Source organism: Dermacentor albipictus, chromosome 7 (assembly GCF_038994185.2).
Source record: "Dermacentor albipictus isolate Rhodes 1998 colony chromosome 7, USDA_Dalb.pri_finalv2, whole genome shotgun sequence".
NCBI classification, from domain to species: Eukaryota; Metazoa; Arthropoda; class Arachnida; order Ixodida; family Ixodidae; genus Dermacentor; species Dermacentor albipictus.
This window is the reverse complement of record NC_091827.1, coordinates 20,569,844-20,590,316: the sequence shown is the minus strand read 5'-3', so window position 1 is coordinate 20,590,316 and position 20,473 is coordinate 20,569,844. Positions and strand designations below refer to the sequence as shown.

The 20,473-nt window shown below is 43.5% G+C and overlaps 1 protein-coding gene across 2 annotated transcripts in view; it reads right to left on the bottom strand.

Moving 5' to 3' along the window:
* unc79 (UNC-79 domain-containing protein) overlaps nt 1-20,473 on the bottom strand; it is a 109,512-nt gene that overhangs the window by 25,858 nt on the left and 63,181 nt on the right. For both annotated transcript variants that reach the window (XM_070521741.1, XM_070521742.1), the window contains exons 31-42: nt 19,843-19,977; nt 18,796-18,917; nt 17,762-17,821; nt 17,210-17,292; nt 15,321-15,363; nt 13,845-14,027; nt 12,000-12,138; nt 8,920-10,403; nt 7,767-8,237; nt 5,805-6,156; nt 3,197-3,311; nt 1,626-1,883 (exon numbers count right to left, since the gene is read on the bottom strand). In XM_070521741.1, coding sequence (XP_070377842.1) covers nt 1,626-1,883; nt 3,197-3,311; nt 5,805-6,156; nt 7,767-8,237; nt 8,920-10,403; nt 12,000-12,138; nt 13,845-14,027; nt 15,321-15,363; nt 17,210-17,292; nt 17,762-17,821; nt 18,796-18,917; nt 19,843-19,977 — 3,445 coding nt within the window. The remainder of the gene's footprint in view (nt 1-1,625; nt 1,884-3,196; nt 3,312-5,804; nt 6,157-7,766; nt 8,238-8,919; nt 10,404-11,999; nt 12,139-13,844; nt 14,028-15,320; nt 15,364-17,209; nt 17,293-17,761; nt 17,822-18,795; nt 18,918-19,842; nt 19,978-20,473) is intronic.

The window sequence follows — 20,473 nt, the reverse complement described above, 5'->3', positions numbered from 1 at the left end:
CTTAGTCCAAACAAATCAACAATGGTTAAGCAGATAAAGAGTTCTACGGGGTTAAAGGAGTACTGACATAACATTTTTCTCTTTACCTACTCTTTGCTAAACAGCTTCTGAATCTGTAACAATGGTGCGAGACCTCAATTTCTTGAATGTGGAGCAAAATCGTATACAATCATTTAACGCGATGAATTCTAAGCATATTCCAAAGCAGCACAGTTGTAGGCTTATTAAGCATGGCTCCCCCACACGTCATAAAAATCGGGAGTGGTGGTCACATGATATCAATGCTGTATGATATCAAGATGGTGCAGCGGTCAAACCCACACTGTGGTTATTTTCCTAAAAGCTTTAGACAGTAAGGTAACAGGGGATAAAAAGTGAGGAAGACATTGCATATTCAGAGAGAAGTGATGGCAGATAACTGAACTCACCCTACGTTGAATGTGAACTGCACAGTGAAAGAAGAAAGAATGGCCAATGCAGCACACCCAGCTTTCCGTGACACAGTCATTGCGTGGACTACGACCACTGCACCAGGATGACTGATGCAAGCGTCAGTGGTCTGCGACACTGTGTGACCACTACTTCAGATTCTAGTGATGTACTGACAGGCTCCAGTCAACACACACTGTGCCGTGAGGCTGCGCTACTATTGCTGCGTAATTTGAATCGGTCACGTAAAGAAGAGATAAAGTAATAATTTCTTACACATCTGAGGAATCCTGGTACTATACTATCAACATGGAGTTGGCAGCTATCTGACAAAAAAAAAAATGATAACAAGGTGTGTTACAAAATTTTTTTTTTGTTGTACCCGTTTAACAACTCTTACACTTCCTACCAGTGTGCGCGCTCTGCATACCCTCCTCCAGCTGTCCTGTCTAATCATGTCATGTACCTTACCTACAAAAATTTTGTTGTAAGGAGACAAGGGACAACAGAGAAGCATACAGACAGTGCTGTCCATCTGCACTTCTCTGTGGTCCCTGCACTTCTTGCACTGAAATTTCAAGGTGAATCAAGGACAACTAACACAGCTTTCAGTTCTTTCAAGTATCCAACCGATTTCTGCCTCCCCGAGTACTCATGCTTGTAATGCCTCAACCACCGAGTCCATCTTCTGGAAGCACATGATCACTGATAATTTGATGCGAGTGCAGTTAATGAGTGCTTTTATTTAGTTCCCATTACTCTCCATGACACCAGAAGGCCCCCGAGACCTCGAGAGCAAATGACCAATTAAAATGAAGATAATAATAATAATAATAATAATAATAATAATAATAATAATAATAATAATAATAATAATAATAATAATAATAATAATAATAATAATAATAATAATAATTCGATATGAAAACACAATGTACAAAGGACCTAGAGGGAAATAGGGAGAGAGCATGCTGGCAACTGCCACCAAGAGGGGCACAATGCCTGCCTACTCTTTAGGGAGGAGGGGATAGAAAAAGAAGTAGAAGGTAGGAAGAAAGGAAGGAAAGAGCAAAGAAAGAACAAGATGACAGGCCTTCAAAGGGCTAAACTAAAACAACGACAAAGAATAGAGTGCGCCAGTAAGAACTAAAGAAGACATGCAGCAGCAGAAGACAGGCGCTAAGAGAAGGACGCACTTGGCGACCAGTCGCAGAATCTCTGGAAGCAGGGGCGCAGCCAGGGCAGGCTGCCGGTGCACAAATGTGGCCAGCAGCACAATGCAGAGGCCCAGTTCCTCATCAGTGTAGTGCTCCAGAGCGAGGGCACATTCGGGACAGCGTTCGGGAACAGCCTCCTCAACCGCCGCCCGTCCTCCGCCGCCGCCCCCACTGCTCCCAGGGCGTCGTTTACTCGGGGTTGGGCCGCCGCTGCTTGGCTCGGACTTGCGTGCCCGCCTGCGCACAACGCACTCAGATGTGTGACATCTGTGCAGCACTGATTTAGTGACTCAACACACGCCACAGTTACAAATGAGTCGATGGAAGAGAAAAAATAGTTATTTCCATCCCATGGTAATTTAAATGTTACTTTAACGAACGATAAAACAGAAGGTAGCTATCAGTGCAACTCTTGCCAACCACTTTGAACATATTGATTCCGGGATTACGCGTTTGCCAAGGAAAAGCAAGCGTGTGTGTTTATACAATATATACAATGGGATAAAGCAGTCAAGCCAACCGCGAGCTTGTGCAGCACTTTTTCACTACTTCATCTTTGTGTTCAAGGTACCAATGTCGCGTTTGTTCGCAAGCACCACGTAATAATGTCATGTAATACAATGCAATAAGTTTTGACTGTTCAGGAAACGAAATTAACCTGATAACTAAAAAGTCATCAACGAAACGAGGTTTGTCACTGGTTTGAGCACTAGAGACCCCCTATTCAACTAATCAAACAGGCATTGTTGCGTCAGGTTGCATACACATTTCAAAGAAATAAAGAAGACCTGGAGATATTTAAAGATTGTGAAGAGTGCATCAAGACTTTTGCAAGGACATCGAAAAAGCCTACATGACACGGCTTTAACTTCAAAAGTTCAAGAAACTTACAAGGGGACTATGGAGGAAATAATTAAGTTGAGCTGTATTAGTAAATTACCATTCTACAGTTAAAAAAGAAAAGCGACTCTTACTATGAGAAAAGGCTTGGTTAGACAGGAAAGACTAAAATATGAAAGGCTGATGGCACCATCACCTTCAAGTTTGCCCAAAGTGATACAAGAACAGAGACCATAGCTTTGTGTGAACTCAATGCCATCGTAAATACGTGGCGAGGAGCAACTACCTAAGCACAGTCGCATTCAGTTTGAGCTGTAACACAATGCCTCCATTCGAAAGGGCCCCTAGACTGCAGAGTGATGCCGACATAAAAGAAATTGGAGAACTAAACATCCTTCCAATGACAATTAAACTGGTTTACCCGATTTTTCATGTCAGCACTGCCATGCAGTCTCGGAACGCCTTCGACCAAGGACACCACGTTGCAGCTCATATTGAACACGACTGTACATGCCAGTCCTTTTTTTTTTTTTCTAACGAAAGCCAGCAGTAGCTTCGGTAGAATCAGTGATCTCAGAACAGAAGCCAAATCTGTGAGAAGATGGAACAAAACAAGTTTGCTAAACATGTGATACAAGGACAGGACCGGCTGCCAGCAGTTACCCAGTGCTTTCTTCACTGCGTGTGGTGCACAAGGAAAGGCTCCCTACCTGGCAGCCCCTCCTCGAGCTTCAAGGGTACGCTGAATCTCGACAGTGCTCAGGCCAGATTTGCGCTGCTTGCGGGGGCGGTAGTGAAGCCGTGTGCGGGCTTCGTCACTTGCTCCTGCACCAGTGCAAAGAAAGACAACGTGAAGCATTTGACAGTGTGCCATTAGTGTTCATGTGCTTGCAGCAACTCTGCTTTCTTCAATGTGCAACTGATTTAGCGTTTTGCATTCAAAAAAAGATCCCCGCATCAAGTTTATCGGTGACTACATTTTTGCTATGGAAAGTGCCCATAGGACTTGTTGCTGGACACACACTGTAGTCCAACCATAAAACACGATACATAAAGAAAAGAACAGGGCAAGAAGTAATGACACTTTTGAGAGTTAGCATTTTGGAGGCACATTGGAGGTATCACGAAAGGAGGCCCACTTCACATTAATGATGCATCTATCTATCTCTTCGGCGATGAGCTTCATTTGTTTGACAAGTTGTGCATGCATGTCTGTCAGACTTTGGCTTGTGAATAAAGCAGTTGAAATCAAGCACCTGTCCCATTCTCTTCTTTGTGTGTCATGTGTCATTGTTATGACAATATGTACCCCAGTGCACATGAGTCCAACTAACATAATACTGAATGTATGCAGCAAAAGAAAGAAATCATCACAACGGATTATTTATTGTCTTATTTTCAGCAATAAGTTCAATAGTATGCACATAAAACTATCTGGGTCAGGTAAGTGAGAGAGAAAGGAATATGGCTTTTTTATGCGGCTGGTCATGGCCACACCCTCCTTTCTCGCACGGGTTGCCTCAACATGGAAGGGCACTGTTGGGTGACCCAGTAAAATAGTGCTTGTGCAAACGTGAGACAGGTGAACCAGGTTAAAAACCCAATGACTGACCTGACCCATAGTGGTCAGCTTCATGCATATGAGACAAATCTCGCATTGCAATTTTCCGCACTGCCATTCCATGCACGCTGGTGCAGTGGCAATGCTATCACGTTGCGTGGACAGTGACAACCTGTTACGGCAGTTCACCTGCCTGTACTGCTTTGGCTTCTGCTGACCACTTGTGCCCACAAGCTGTGTGTTACTTTTTGTTCGATATTTTTAACCCTTTCAATGATTACCAAGGCGATAAGGGCCCTGCATGTAATAAGCATGTTAAGCTGATCGCATATGGCAGACATTATCAGCTCCAGACTGGAAGCTTACCATTAACATTGAAAAGCAAGGTGTACAATCAGTGCATTTTACCAGTGCTGACATATGGGGCAGAGACTTGCGAGACTGACAAAGAAGCTTGAGAACAACTTAAGGACTTCGCAAAGAGTTATGGAACGAAGATTGCTAGGCATAACATTAAAAAGACAGAAAGAGAGCGGTTTGGATCAGAGAGTGAACGGGGTATAAATGATATTCTAATTGACATCAAGAGAAAAAAAATGGTGTTGGGCAGGTCCTGCAATGCGCCAGTTAGATAACCGCTGAACCATTAGGGCTACATAATGGGCACCATAACAAGGGATACGCAGTCGAGGATGGCAGAAGACTAGGTGGAGCGATGAAATTAGGAAATTCGCGAGTGCTAGTTGGAATAGGTTGGCGCAGAACAGGGGTAATTAGAGATCACAGGTAGAGGCCTTCGTCATGCAGTGGACATAAAAAAAGCTACTGCTGCTGCTGCTGCTGCTGATAATGATTATGATGAAGCTGATTATCATAATTGGTCTATTTGATAGCTGGTTTGCAGCATTTCAAAATGTTTGCTGAACATTTTACCCTGCAAGACGAGTGTGCCCACCCAACTTAACATCAACTTTTCGGGGAAAGAACACAGTATGTACATCATGCAAGCAAAGACAGCACTAAAGACAGAGAAGGCAATGTAGATTTCAGCTCTGTGCCACGATCGGACACATTTATGGCTTATTACTTCAAGGTGTCCTAGAATCTAAGGTAACACATCTGCTTAAACAAGATTCCAGGTTTCCAGCCGGTGGTGGATGTTTGCTAGTCTGACTCCCTGTAAAGCTGACAATATACGAATAATTTTTTACATCGTGACGTCACCACTGCCCCTTAACTATACACTGTGAATGACGTAGTAGCTCTGCGGAAACCCGCAGAGCTACTACGTCATTCAGAAACCGGAAACCCGCAAGGTGGAGAGAAGTAATGAATAAAGGGAAAATCAGAGATCCACCCGTTCGTAGCAATTGCTACAAAGGAAACCCATAAGGGTTCTTGGAAAGAAAAAGCCTCATGGTTGAATAAAAATTTGTCCTGGTCTGGGACTCGAACCCGGGACCAACGCCTTTCCGGGGCAGCCGCTCTACCATCTGAGCTAACCAGGCGGCTAGCAGATGGCAGGGCGAAGTCGAATTTGTCTACAACACGAAGCAAAGGCAATTGTTTGACGTAGTAGTTCTGCGGAAACCCGCAAGGTGGAGAGAAGTAATGAATAAGGGGAAAATCAGACACCCATCCGTTCGTAGCAATTGCTACAAAGGAAGGGTTTTCTTTGTAGCAATTGCTATGAACGGGTGAATGTCTGATTTTCCCTTTTTTCACACACTGTGAATGGTCGCAAGATGTGTGCCAACCTTTCTCGGGATGGGGTGCAGCTTCCTCATCGTCCTTGACCTCGAGGCTGTTGGAGCCGTGGGTAAGGAAGGCGGTCTCCACCCTTCCGGCGGCGCTCAGCACCTTGTCCAGGATGACGTCCTTCACAAGCATGTCGATGAGTCCTCCGCTGATCGAGTGCTCCTGAGGACGCACCCGCTCCTTTGAGGCAGCGTCTGCGGCTGCTTCCGTGCCACCTTTGCTGCCTTTGCTGCCCTCTTCTGACGGAGCGGCGGAAGCACCGGCCATCTGTGCTGGCGGTTGCCGCTGGGGTGAATTCGCGGAGGGGTGGGCTTTCTCAACCACCGGAGAGTCCTTCCGAGTTGTCTGCGGCTGCCAAGGAAAAAAATATGGCAGATGAACCATCATTAATGCAACAGGATCAATGTAAGAAAACAAAACTTGATGCTTCGATATCTGTACAGATCCTGAAACATCAAGTTTTGTATTTTCACATTGGTAAGTGACCAGTTGTAATAATGGTGCTTTCTTTCTCTTAACCAGATGTTGTTCCATAAAACTCTTGATTGAATACACCGGTGAACGAGTAAAACAAGGAAAACATATTGTGTTGCAAAGCCTTTATTAGTGGTATCAACAAGCTATGAGCTAATGATGCAACCAAATGGCTTCCACTCTGCACATCTGAGAGCTACACATTGAAATTCTAATGTTTAGAGGGCAACTCTAAACAATTGTACTTGCATTGTGGGTTTGATTACATAACTATGCTGTTATTAACACTTGATGTGTAGTACATGCCATAAAGTTCTGCACCCTGTAAAACATCACGGGTGTAAAACATACAAATTTATCCGCCTCTCTCCTCTCACAGTCTCCTTTGATAAAAAGATTACCTCAATAAGTCACACACTGTATGAGAAGTACTTACAAATTCATCAGTTTCAATCAGTTCTATTTAGTACTTCAACCAGATCATTACTGACTACACCAATGATTACCATTATTAGAATGCAGAAATCTTTGGACCTGACTCCACAATATTAAGTAGCACGAATATCCACAAAGTGTTTATGTAGATGCATTTTAAGATCAGCATAATGTCATGTTTGCCAACTTTGATTCCACAAGTTACATGTACTACAACTTCTTGTCATAGCTAAGATGAGTACCACCATCCATTGTGCTTCATTACCAAGACTAAGACAGGTACAGTATGGTCCACTGTTAAAAAGAACAGCTGTACTACTACTGAATGGAATACAACGTACATAAATTACATTTCTTCAACTTTTCTGAGAACAATACTGCTGATGGGAAGCTTTATACAAACATCCTTGGTAAATTTTGTAAGCTTTCATGTGAAATACGATCTCTATTCAGCCCTGGGATACTAGTAAGGTGTTCCCTTTAAAAGTGAATCATACTGTACACAGACGTGCTGAAATGCTATGGCATGGAAGGCAATGCAAGAGGAATGTGTGACTTACGTTTCACGCGACCCCAAATAACAGCGCACCAGTAACAGCGCACGAGTCTGTCTGAACAGTTGCATGCTGATATGCTTTTACGCATCAGCTAAGTAATGTGTAAATGTTATATAAAACACAGGCGATGATGTAGACAGGACATGTGCTCATTTTTGTCTACCTTGTCTGAATGTCCTTTGCACCTTTTTAGAGCATTTACGCATTTTTGTATGACTATATTGCTTCCTTCAGATTGGTTCCCAAAGATTAAGCCAAACGTATTCTTTGCGCTGGTCTCAACTCTTTCCAGAAGTTTCTAGGCATTGTAAAGCTCCCTATGAGTGGTTTTCAAGTTTTCCAGGCTAGTGAACAGAACGCACCGTAAAATATCTCAGGGCAACAAACGCAGATAAAGAAAGCAAACAGAAGCATAGAACTGGTGCTGTGTTACCGTGCCTTGTTGCTCTGAAAGTTCAGTGGGGACTAATCGGCCCGGAGCAGCATTTCACGCACCTCAACTGCTTGGATGTCAGGAAAAGTGAAGATGTGTTCGGTGCTGGCGAGCTTCACTCGTGCGAGGAGGTCGGGATCACTGTGCTTCGTGACCAGGTTGGTGTCTGTGCTCTGCGATCGCGCCTTAAGTCGGCGTGCGGGTGATCCAGGGCTGCTCCGCGTATCCAAAGGCTGGCGTGTGGGCATGGGCCCTACAGGCAGCAGCCTTTCTAGTGACGGAATTTCCATGGGGCCAAGAGGCTGGGGTCCGAGGAGCGCGCCTCCAAAGTGGGCACCAACACCTGGCCTCGTCTGCATGCCCCCGCCTCGGCTGGCTTCCAGGAGGAAGACGTCGGCTTGTCTTGGCTCGTGTCGAAAGCGGAAATCGGCTCCGGGACCAAGGCTGCCCATTGAGAGCTGCTTGGGCATGAACGGCTTGGTACTCTTGGGCTGTGGGCCAATGGGCAGCAGCCGCTCTGGAGTTGGCCTTACCTGCACGTGTTTCCATCGAGTGGCAATAATCAAGAGTTTAAGAAATAGCACACCCAAGAGTCCTTGCACGCACAAAGCCCCACGCCTTGCTTACCTTCTTTTGTACTTTTTTTGCATTCTTCTGTATGCCCGGAAGTCTCTATATATACTTATTAAGCCTAAACTTCTTAATGTCTTGGCTTGGGCCTGTTCGTTCTTGCTGAGACTCATGTTATTTGGTGTGAAAACGGCGAAACATAGAGACACATGAATAACACGAACACCCAGGAAGTTTGAAGCAGCGCATTGTCCCGTGCATTTGTGTTATCCATGCGTGTCTCCGTGTTTCGTCATTCTCGTGCATTCCATCAGGTGGCTTGCACTGACTGATGAAGTTCAACACTCTAAGCTATACACCGGGGCTGCCAGGCACATCATGTTAAAGGGATCTATATTACTGCAACATGAACTGTAACACCAGTACACAAGAATTTACGTGTACTGGAATATACGTGGAACCTCAAAGCAACAGCAACGGTGAAAATTTGCTTGGAGTGTCCTTACAGTTGATATCTCAATAATAATTTAGATGCAAGCAATTTAACCATGCAACTAACACTTGCTTGTTCTAGCAGTCCCAATGACATGTTTAAACAAGGTGCTTTGACACATCATAGCCAATTCAAGGAGGGGAGCCCTATACCATGAGTGGCTCCAGCACAATGGGACCATGTTGCCGTGGCACATTGCAGGCTGGTGGCAGTGGCCTTGGCACTGTCACCTGGCTGCTCTCCGACCTGGTCCTGTGAACGGTTTCCCTCGGCACGGCACTTCGCAGCTTGGCGGTCAGCATGTCAAGGGACCGTTGGGCAGTCGCCGGTTCCTTCACATACACGCCAGGTGACTTCGGCTGTGTGGTTGGCTCCGAGAATGTCTTCTTGGGGCTCATTACCATCTGGTGAGATCTCGAATCTTGTGAAACCATACTGGTTGTCGCATCAGCTGTCGAATCTTTTGGCACTTTCTTTGGAGACTTCACAGCTGCTGTGAGGGCATCGTCAGCGGAAGTGGCATCTTTGGGAGGACTAGGCTTTGGCGACCCTGCCTTGACTCTCAAAGAGCCAAGGTCGACAGCCCCCATGCGATGGATGCGAGGCTTGGGAGACTTGCTGGGACTCAGTGGCGCGGAACCTGTCTGTTCCCCATCATCAATATCAGTCGTGGACTTGGAGGTGAGAAGGGCACGCTCTTTCGGTGTCGTCATCAGTTTAGTATCCAGGGACACTACGTTCTTGCGAGAAGATGCGAAAGCAGCCGCCGCGTCTGATGTGGCTCTCGCTTCGAAGACCTTCTTCACAGCTGCAACTTTGCCCTTAATGTCGCTCGGGTGCACGTCCGGGAGGCGGATCTCTGGCCTCGGCTGAGGAGATCCACACTTGCCAGCAACTGCTACAGTTGTGGCAGTTTTCTGGTCTGGCGGGACACTGGAAGAGTTCTGCCATTGTGAAGGGCTCTGCGATGCCTCTCTGCACCTGTCGTCGACAGCCTTTGTCTCTGCATCTGCCTCTGCTTTCTCGGGAGCTATTGCTTGCGGGGACCTTGGTGTGGGTTTCTCCATGGGCTCCGCTAACGACTTTTCAATGTGGACCTGTGAAGAGTCCTGGCCATCCGTACCTAATGGCACAAGAGACACCGGTTGTGAATCAACCGGTGTGCTGCCCACGAGCACTGGTTCTTCTGCCAGCTGCCATGATGTATCAACAACCTTGATTGATTCCTGTCCAGGTAGAATGTCCTTGACCACTCTGACTCTTGCCTGCTCTGCCAGCTCTGCCATTGGTACAGAAGGGGCCAGGGCCTCGAGCTCGCCTCCAAACTCTGCCATGTCTGAACTCTCAGACTTGGGACTCTCAGGGATGGCTTCAAGCTCTGGTTCTGCTTCATCTTCATCTCCGGAGCAGCTGAAGTCTGCCAACTTGAGTGCTTTCCATTGTGCACGGTCTGCCGTTTCCTTACCAGTGTCATGTATGTCGCGCACCAGAGGCTTATGGTAGCTGGCTTTAGCTTCTGCTGTGGTACCAGGCCCAAATGCAAACCTGATCTCATCTCCAGCAAGGCCAAGGTCAAGGGGAGTGCTCCCATCGTGCTCTTGAATGTTTTCGAGGTCAACAGAAGCTGTACTTAGATCTGTGTGAAAGAAAAAAGGAATACATATTGCTAATTTGTACCACACAATACATTAAAACTTCCAAGCCATCATCATGTGACCTTCATTGCAGTTTCTTTTAACAAAAAAAGCTTATTTTCATTGGTTTACATGAAAGTGCCCAGGATCTATTAGGGATGTGGGTTGCAGGCATAAAATTTACAAAGCTTGTGAATAAAATCACTAGAGAAGGCTTAGTGAACAAATTCAATATAGAAGAAATTCGGGCTGATTTGTTATTTGTGATCGTCTAACAGCAGGAAACAAAGGATATAGAAGAGACACATTGTGTGCGTATGTGTGCTTTTTCTTTATGTCCCTCGTTTCAGATGCTGTTATGAAATTCATTAGCGAAGTGTGCAGAGTGGAAAGGGGGAGCAATTAAAGAAAAAAGACATAGCTACATTCAGTTCAAAATTTTCCTTGTGGCATTTTTTTATTTCAATATAGCAAAGTTGGAGTAAGGTTAATTAATCATAATGCAAAATTATAAAATGACCGTTGTTTAGTAACACAAGGTTTGACCTGGAACCATAATCTTTAAAAAAAATTCAACAGAGCTACCGCAATGAGCAAAATTTATATGTCTTCATAAATAGCACAAATATGATGCATCTCTTTGCAAGATATACAAAAGTACCTGAAAAATCTGTTTGTCCTATCAGATGTTCAACTTCAAAGTTGCACAATATCTATAGGAACTAAACATTACTACTCATACAGTTGAGCTTGATCAAAGAATTCACCTGAACAGAGCATGTCCCGAAGGTAGTCTACTGTTAGCACAACCAACGCTGTATCTCTCTACATCATAAATGCTTGCACTGCGGTTACTTCAATGAAAAGAAAGCAGTGAAACGAAGTAAGAAAGCTGGGTCAACATAGCCAACGAACATTTTACAGCCTAGATCAGGCTAATAGGCCAAAGAATTCGGTGCTCATGTACAGAGACTTAACACTAACATGGAGAGTGCATACAGAGAACATCCTCCACGTAGTTGAGGATACTGCTGCTACCAACTACAAATCATAAACCCCCTTTTTTTGTTATTAGGTGCAAAGTGGGCTTACAAAGTTGCATACTTTTTGCAGGAAGTGCTTATATCACAGTGAAGAGATTTGAGAAGAAGCACAAGTTTCTGATGAGTGAGAAAAGCGAAGCCTCACAAGGGCTGCTTAATGGCTCTGGCAGCAATGTATACTTGCTGTTGGATAGTAAGATACCTTCAGATGAAAACAGAGGTGCGTGATGCCAAACATGTGCTTTTTTTTTAAGACTCTCTGGCAAGGAAGCCAAACTTGGCAAGTGTCATTGTCTTTCAAAAGAATTTCAAGTTTTAAGGTTCTATTACCTACACAAGTTCAATTGCCTTATATTGCCTATTTTGTGGACTACGGTCTCATGCATGCAATCTCACAGTACACTTGCTGGTTTATTGACAAATATCTCAATGTGCTGAATGTCTGGTCATTGAAGAATCGACTCTATGGCCATTGAACTAAGATTGTTAATTTACAACCCAGAACACTACCTCAAATACAGTGTGATAAAAAGAGCATCATGCTTGCATTCTCACCTCGAGAGCGCGATGGAACAGGACTTAAGAATGGTTCTGGAATGTTCTTGCATTGATGATTCTGAGCATCTAGAGTATTTAGCAAAATTCGCACCAACATTTGCACCTGTCTTGATAAAGGTGGCACTCCATAGTCAAACTGAAAGGCAAAAAAAGAACAATGTCCATCTTATACAGCTGCATAATGATGTCCCTATATACTATATATATTTTAAGCTTCACATTTGCTTATCTCAACACAAAAACCATATGTATCTTTCTTTTCGTATAAAATACTTCTATGTGGAAGATGTAATTAATACGCAAACATTGTTTTCATACAGTGCCTCGGAGGAAATTCCAAGTCTATAGAACTGTAAAAATAAAGAACACCCAAAACAGGCAACTTAATTTTGCTTCACATTCAAATTTAGAAAGCAGCAGCAAGTGCTTACAGACTTATCAAAGAGATCATTATTCTTTGAACTGAAGAAGTGAGGCCAACCATAAGCAGGGTGCCGAACCAAAACTTTTTCATTTCGGTTTTCGTTTCAGTTCCGGTTCCACACCGGAGTGAAAAAAATAAAGGTTTAAACTGGTTCGAACCAGTTCAGGTTCTTTAGCATAACTGAAGGATAATGACAAAAAAAAAAGCACAAATTTAATTTTTACCAAAACTTCACACAGCTGCTAAGCTGCCATAAAAAATTATGCTTGTTCTTGTTCTTCAGGCCACACATAGTTACAAAATAATTATGTAGATTCAGCTCCAATGCTGAAATATATGTGAAAAGAAGCTTTATTGAGAGAGAGAGAGAGAGAGAGAGAGAGAGAGAGAGAGAGAGAGAGAGAGAGAGAGAGGTCTAGCCTGCCACTCTGCTCTGGGGGGAAAGGGAAAAGGAGAAAACTAGGGGACTCGGGAGTTATGATGAGGACAGGCAGTAGGATGTGATTATGCACACATTCGTGTTCGAAGTGCCCATTCATAGCCGTTAATGCTAACCTGTGTTAACTAAAAATTCTAAGACAGCCTTGATAGCTTGCTTCATTGATATGTCCCGTCAATGGCCCAGCAATACTCTTTCATGGAACAGCCTGTTATTAACTGGCACCAATGAAGAGATCAATACCTGCTGTTCACATCATACTGGGGACAAGCAACTAGTATACGTGCTCCACATGAATCGCAGTCTAGCCAGTCTACGTGTCAAATGCGATGCAATGTTGCTGCGTTGACACAACGCATAGTCTGCCCCCTGCTGCAATATGCTAAAAACCGTTTTAACGGTGCTGTTACTTTTAAACTCACGGGTATGTGGTGTGTGTTTACAAATGAGGCAGCATAGTTGAGCCACAAGTGTACGAAATGCATGGATGAAAATCTCCAGAAAAGGTGACCAACCTGAACTGAAAACTGTTACTTTTTTCGTTTCGGTTTCACTCCGGATAAAAAAAAAAATTTTAACGTTCCAGCTCAGTTCTGGTCTGAGTAAAAATAACATTTTCTTTTTTGTTTTCGGTTTTCTGTTCGGTTCCAGCTTGTTACCCTGTACAAAGTCTCCTGTAAAACTTAATGCCCATGCCAATCTTTGAATGATTTTAGGAGCATATCGCAACTAAAATCTCCAAGCTGCACTGAGCACATGGCAAGAGGTGCATATGAGGCTGGCTTTAAGAGAAAGGGGTTTTGTACGAAATTTTACGAGCTAAACTGCAATGCTGGCAGTCACAGTGGTTTCTGTAGAAGAAACCAAGGAAACGAGAGAGATAAGGAGAGTTATACAGAAATTAAACGAGATTAACAAATAGACTATCGAAGTAAGCTGTTAGAGCAACCAAAGAAATACACAACGTTTGTGTCGCCACCTTGTAGAGGACCACAAGCACAGCCCTGAGCCAGGAGTGCCGCGCAGGTGGGTCGAGTAGCCACAGCGTGTATCGAGGAGACGCGTGCTCGTGGGAGTAACGCTGTGGCGATGGGCAGTAGATGAGCACGGGCATACACGTGCTAAGCAGAATGTTGCCAATCTTGAAGTTGTAGTCCAGCACCTGCATTTAAATAGAGCCTAAACACTTGCCCAAGAATCCCCTGACTGATACTTCGCAATCTGATTTTTTCAGGAAAAAAAAAGATATCAGTACTCATACCTAAACTGCCAACTTATCTGCATTTCACTTAGCACAGAAGAATTGAGCATTCTAACTCGATTTCTGTTGCAGCAAGTTAACTGGTAATGCTTGCCTGACTTATATACACGTAATCTGGAATCTCTAACCTTGAAATCAGGCAGAGATACTATTTGAATTATCATAACAAAGAGCTCAATACAACACTGTGATATAGAATTCCTAAGCATAAATGCAAATGTTTAAGTGGGAATTAATATTCTCTATAGTGCTTAATGTGTGCTGAAAAATCAACCCGTATCACTGGTGGACAAAAGTGTTCACAAAAGTTGTTGAGAAAGAGGTTAAATGGGTAACAAGGAAAGGAAGCAAGGACGACTCAACAAGGGCTACATGTTTTGCATATCCCTTGGCATAAAAGTAGCAAGTTTTCACAATTTAGTAATCTGTACCATTGCTGCTTGAAGCCACATGCACCAAGCTCTTGCGGAATTCAAGTTGACATCCTGCTATACATAAGCTCATCAGAATTATGGTATTATTACACATTTCACAGAGGTGAAAGGACACTGCCGTTCTCTCAAGCTGTGGCAAGTACCACACTTTACTAAGAAAATGTGCACATTTTACAGCCAGATTTAAGCACCCGATCTGCAGTTATACTTACCTTGCCAGCCAAGTTCAATCTTACCTAGCTGATTGCCAATCCCTTGGAGAATAGCTGTCTTAACAGCTCTTTCCTCCCACAGAATACAATGCACTTTCTGGACTCCTGCCTATGTCACACTACAATGCACAATACCTTCAGGGGAACACCTTATGGTAGCTTCAACTTGCCTTTGTGCTAGTTGGGGCTACAGCCTCAAACATCACATCCTTTGTTGTGAATCATCAATTTCTTTTGGGCAGAGAAAAGGTACGTCGACACTGCTACGATGCCAACCCTGCCTATTCTGCTGTGATGTAAGTTGAGCAACAGTGATAGTTACTGACAAGTACAGTACGCACTATCATTCCTCAATTTGTGCCCTTTTTTCATGCTTCACACAGTAAAACAATACGCTGTTGGCTTGCGCAGTCCCACGAGAGCTAGTGCCCATACCAACGAAAAGTTAGTTCCATTAACTTGCACTAACAGTTGAGTGCAGTACACAACAGGTTCCACAAGAGAAGTATTTTATAGGTAAGCATAATGGCACAAAACTTCCAACTCACTTTCGGCATGGATGCAAGAAAAGCATTGAACACCGGTGATGCCCTGAAAAAGTGTTAGGCATGAGCGGTAAGTACGAGAAAGTGGAACATGACACAGCTACTGTATGGCAAGCTGGCACTGTAATGCTCAAGGCACTGCACAAAAGTTAGTAGTAGTAGGAGCAAACGTAAATTCTACACATAGTAGGATCCGTTAGTTTAATCATTAGCTGCAAAATAAGTTAATAGTTACACAAGAATAACACAATCACTGTGAGTCATATGAATGTTACGAAAAGGCTAAACGCTTGAATATAGTATCATGTATAGGCAGAATGCAAGCACCAGGCGTGCCTATGTTTGAAACAGTCCCTAAGGAACATTTTAATCTAAACTCTCCCTCTAATACTGATTGTCAAGACACACCAATGCGCAACCTTTTATGTATCCTCAAGGAGACAATTAGGAAGCCAGTTCAGCTCCCAGTGATAAATAAAATTTACTGTAACTGGCCAAATAGCATGCACTATTTGGGAACATGACAACAACGTCAACTGCACAAGTTACTATGCCTACATATTTCGGATATTACTGCAGAACGCGTAAATAAGAAGAAGAAAGAAAAAAATTTGGCAAAAAAAATATTACATTCTGGTGAGTTTCCGCAAACTTCATACTTACACCAGTTTTTTTTGTCTCACATATATATAATGAAAAAAAAAAGTTGCCATGTGCTTCTGAATGCTTCTAAAATCGATGAAAAATGTTTCCTTCAGACTAGAGTCAATACAGCATCAAGGCGATCGAAGCTAGAAGTAAGCTCAGGTTTTTCATAAAGCACTTGACCATGACGCTTCAGATTTTAGGTTGACAACAAAGCAAAAGTTGTTATTGCTGTTTGCAGTCTCGCTTAGATGCACAGCTTTCATTGCACACTGGGCCTAACTACAATCTGCGCACAAGTCAACAGAGACAGGAGCGTCCCTTCAGCATGAAAGGTGTGCCAAAAGTTATCACAGGTCGATGTGCACCCCCTCTCCAAGAAGAAAGGAAAGGTGCCCATGCAGAATATTTGGCTTAATTCACCCTGGTTTGCCTAGAAATAAGGTATAACGCTGTCTTTTCTTTTATCTTGTGTGCACAAGGCATGGATGAGTAATGTCCTGACACTTTTTGAGAACAGTGAATATGCACTGATTGGAATGCTTCACGTAGGAATCGATGATTTGCCAGATAAGCCTGCTTCAGCTGTTCCAGTTTGTAATGAAAAAGCCAGATTCCTTTAAAGATGGAAAACACACATACACACACACACACACACACACACACACACACACACACACACACACACGCGCGCACGCACGCACGCGCGCACATATATATATAATCTGTATCACAATTGTGTTAAAAAAATTGTAGAAAACATGTTGCTTTGTGAACAAAAGCAGTCCCAGGATCACACTGTTATTTTATACAAGATTTGCTGCAGTAGTATCTGAGCAAACAAAATTTGTTTATTCTGAATAAACTCGTTCGACTACGAACAGTTATATACCTTTCGTGCAAGTCACACAGGCTCATAAGAGCACACAGAAAAGCTCACAAAGAGTACCCAGTGGAAGAGGCCAAGATTTTGCTGCTGAATTATGAGAACAAGACTTTACAAAGGCGTTATGGGGCGGTGAAAGTCTTCCAGAAATTTCCAGTAGAAACTAATGTGTGACAGCTGGCTCATAGGTGTCAGTGTTGCAAAGCAAAACTAAAGCTGAAGTTTTTCTTAGGCAAACAGTTTCTATTAAGGATTGAAGCAGCTCATTGACAGCACCACCACTGATTCAGTATTTGCTCAACAACTATACCCTGCAACCACTACTACAGCGGGAAAGCAGTTTCTGTTAATATGAACGTACCTCAACTTGTTTGGTGTCACAAGGAAACCCTTTTCAGCCTGGCTGTAACCCAGAAGAATGTTCAGGTGTCGAAGAACTATCAGCTGAAAGGCCAAAAAGTTTATGTGTCTAAGTAACATTTTTTTCTCAGCACAGCAACACACAAACATCAGAGACAAAGGAGCGCCCAGAAAAAAACAAGAGAATAAAAATGTTTGTAGATCTCCTAGACAAACACCTTCTTTTAAAAAAAGGGGAGGTGCCTGTCAACAGTACCAGAAAGACAGTCCTTCCTAATTAAACATTTCATTAGCAAGTAATCGAAAACAAATACAAGACAATCTTATAACACACAGTTACTTGCATCCACCTAAGGTAAGATCGGTATAAATCTGCTGCTGGTGTAAGCACAAGCTCTATTAACTTTGATTATCCAGCACAGAACTTCCAATAAATTATCTTGTACCTGTGCCTCTAACGTTAAAAGCAAGCATCATAGGCAGTGTACTAGCCTCAGCAAAACCAATAAAGATGAGGTAAAACAAGGTGGAATAAGAGAGAAAACAGACATACCTGGTTCCTTGCCATTGCTTTCTCCTCAGTTGGGTGTGAGTGGTCAGGTCTAGAGAGAAACTTCGGGTTGTGAACATAAAAAAAGAAAGCAGCAAAACAACAAAGCAAGGAAAAGGGAGCCAACCAAACAAGATAAAGAAAGAACCAGTGAAAAGAGATGCAACAAAAAAGAAGCAACGGGTTTTAAGGGTTGTTGAGCATTAAAAAGAAAAGTAAATAAACCAGTATGTGGGAGGCGTTGAGGGGAAAGGAAGAAATGAGCCCAAAATCAGCAGTTAGACAGTTTCATAGAAAAAAGTGAGTGTGATTCTGACAGGAAAGCAAGATGTGCCAGCTGCAAATGAGCTTAGGAAAATATTGAATTGAATACAAATCGAATACAAATCAAATAAGAAATGTTATATCTGTGCACACAACTTGGAATATTTGTACATCCATGCTGAACAGTGAGTCTAGTGCTTAAGCTTGTGATAGAAAACAGCACCAAAAGCAACCACACAAGTAGAGCGGATAGCATCAGACCTGACTGTCAACTACAACATCTACCTTAAAAAACCTAAAAACTATCAGTTCACGGGGAAGTTGGACATCCGGAAGTAGCACAAACCATTCAATGTCTTTGATCAGCTATGATGAACAAAACCAGTAACATAGTGACAAGGCTGATATACTGTCAGCCTCCACGAAAATAATTAGCAGCCATGTCACTGCTCAAAGTTTGCTTTCCAGCTAAGCTATCTTTCACCTGATTATTCGTTGTTTCCTGACTACGCAGTGCCTAAGATGCCAGCTATAAAACAAAGCGTATTTATTTAGAAATGGCAGCTGTTCTTTTGTCAGCTCTGTGCATTTGATTTGGAGTTGTTTGGCATCTGATGCTAAGTTTGCATTCACAACTATTTACGCTATTTGATTTTTGGTTCAACTCGACTTACAGATTAGTTTCATATTTGTATGTGAAATGAGGACATGTGATAAGGAAGGGAAAGCAACCAGAAAGACAGTGTGTGTGTCCCACACAATTCCAAGCTGACCTCCATAAGTAGAAAGATGAGAAGATGAAGTGTGTCCTTGTCATGGTCTTCCATGTCCATCACCCTGTGCACAACATGCAGAAAGTGGCCTTCCTCTTGCATCATGTCCTTCAGGTTGCCATCTGCAACAGCAAGTGTCAGGCAACGCAGCCTCTTTTCACTGTTCTTAATAACTGTAGCAAGCTAGGCTCTTCTTTGCTCAGCTTATGTGGTGGTGTCATTTGCTGTCAGGTGTTGATAATGCATGAGCTAAACATGTAATAAACTTGTGGTCGTTAGTCAGCGCTTCTGTGGCATGTTCTCTCTTCCGTGCCATGTTTTTTGTGTTCGTGCTGCAGTTAAATGCATCATCGCAGTTCAGCATTATCGCACAATGCGAACTTGCATAAGACAGCCCCTGACTACTTATCGACTAATGATTTGCAATTCCTTCGTGGTTATGTTGTGCTAGCTGTCATGTATATTTTAGCCAGTCCTGCTTAAGAACGCACCGGTCTTCTTTTATGCGAAGCATATTACGAGAGCTCAACCCAGCTCCTCAGGCGCGGCGGTGTCGCTTTCAATACCACGTGACACCGTGACGTCACGACAGAGGAGAAACGCGGGGCTCCAACTTGCGCCGTCGCTCTAGGCGTCGCGGCGGTATATAAGCAGCTGCGCTTGCCTCTGCTAGACACACACGAGATGAGATGCCTCCTGGAGACAGAGCTGCTCGTTGGAATGAGAAGCGAAGGCTGCGGCGTGCTACAGAGACTGTTTCTAGGTGGCTTTGCTACGGCGCAGCGACTACGCGCCCCGCATCGGACGCGGTGAGCGTCGAGCAACGCAGCGTTCGGCGCGACAACGAAATGTGCACCTGAGCAAGCGCCACACGCCTGAGCCGACGCCGACGACACCGGCGTTTCTGCGACACAAGCTCCTTAACGCTGTCGCGTTAAAATAAAGGCTAGTATGCTTCGCATCCTGGGTTTAACCTTAGCTAAGCCACAGCCATTTTTTTTGAAACAGGAATGATGCAAATACACTGGCATGTATGTTGGGGCTCACCTGGAAAAAAACTGTTCGGAAAATGCTGCATAGAAGGGTATCCACTAAATGTTCCAGCAGCGCTCATCCGAGAGCTTTTCCTCTTGAGCACAGGGGCTGAGGACTGGCGTCCATAGATCTTTTCTTTGTCCACAACTGAGAAACGAGAGAACAGTGCAACAACTGTCACTCCATTTTTGTCAAAAGTCCACTCTTTTTTTTTTACATTATTGACTTCTGGTATTGCATCTCCGCTTAGAATTTTTACTGATGACTGTACAGTGAATACAGAGTATAGAGTTATCAACAGTAAATTTGATAAACAAGCACTATAGCATGGTTTGGATTAGATTGCCTCATGGCGTGGTAATTGGAAAATGTCACTATCAAAAGGGTGTGCACGTCGCCTTTACCAGGAAGTGCTCACATGATAACACATTATTACACTAGAAACAGTGTTCCTATTAATAACATAGTAGCGTATAATCATCTTGGTGTCCTTTTCACGGCTTATTTAAAATGGAATATGTATGTCACTAATATTAGAAACAAAGCACTCGGGGCTATGGGTTCTTTAAGGCAAATTTCTGGCCAGTTACCAAGGCAACAAAGAACAGTTATATGTCTCCCATGTGAACAATTTACTTGATTA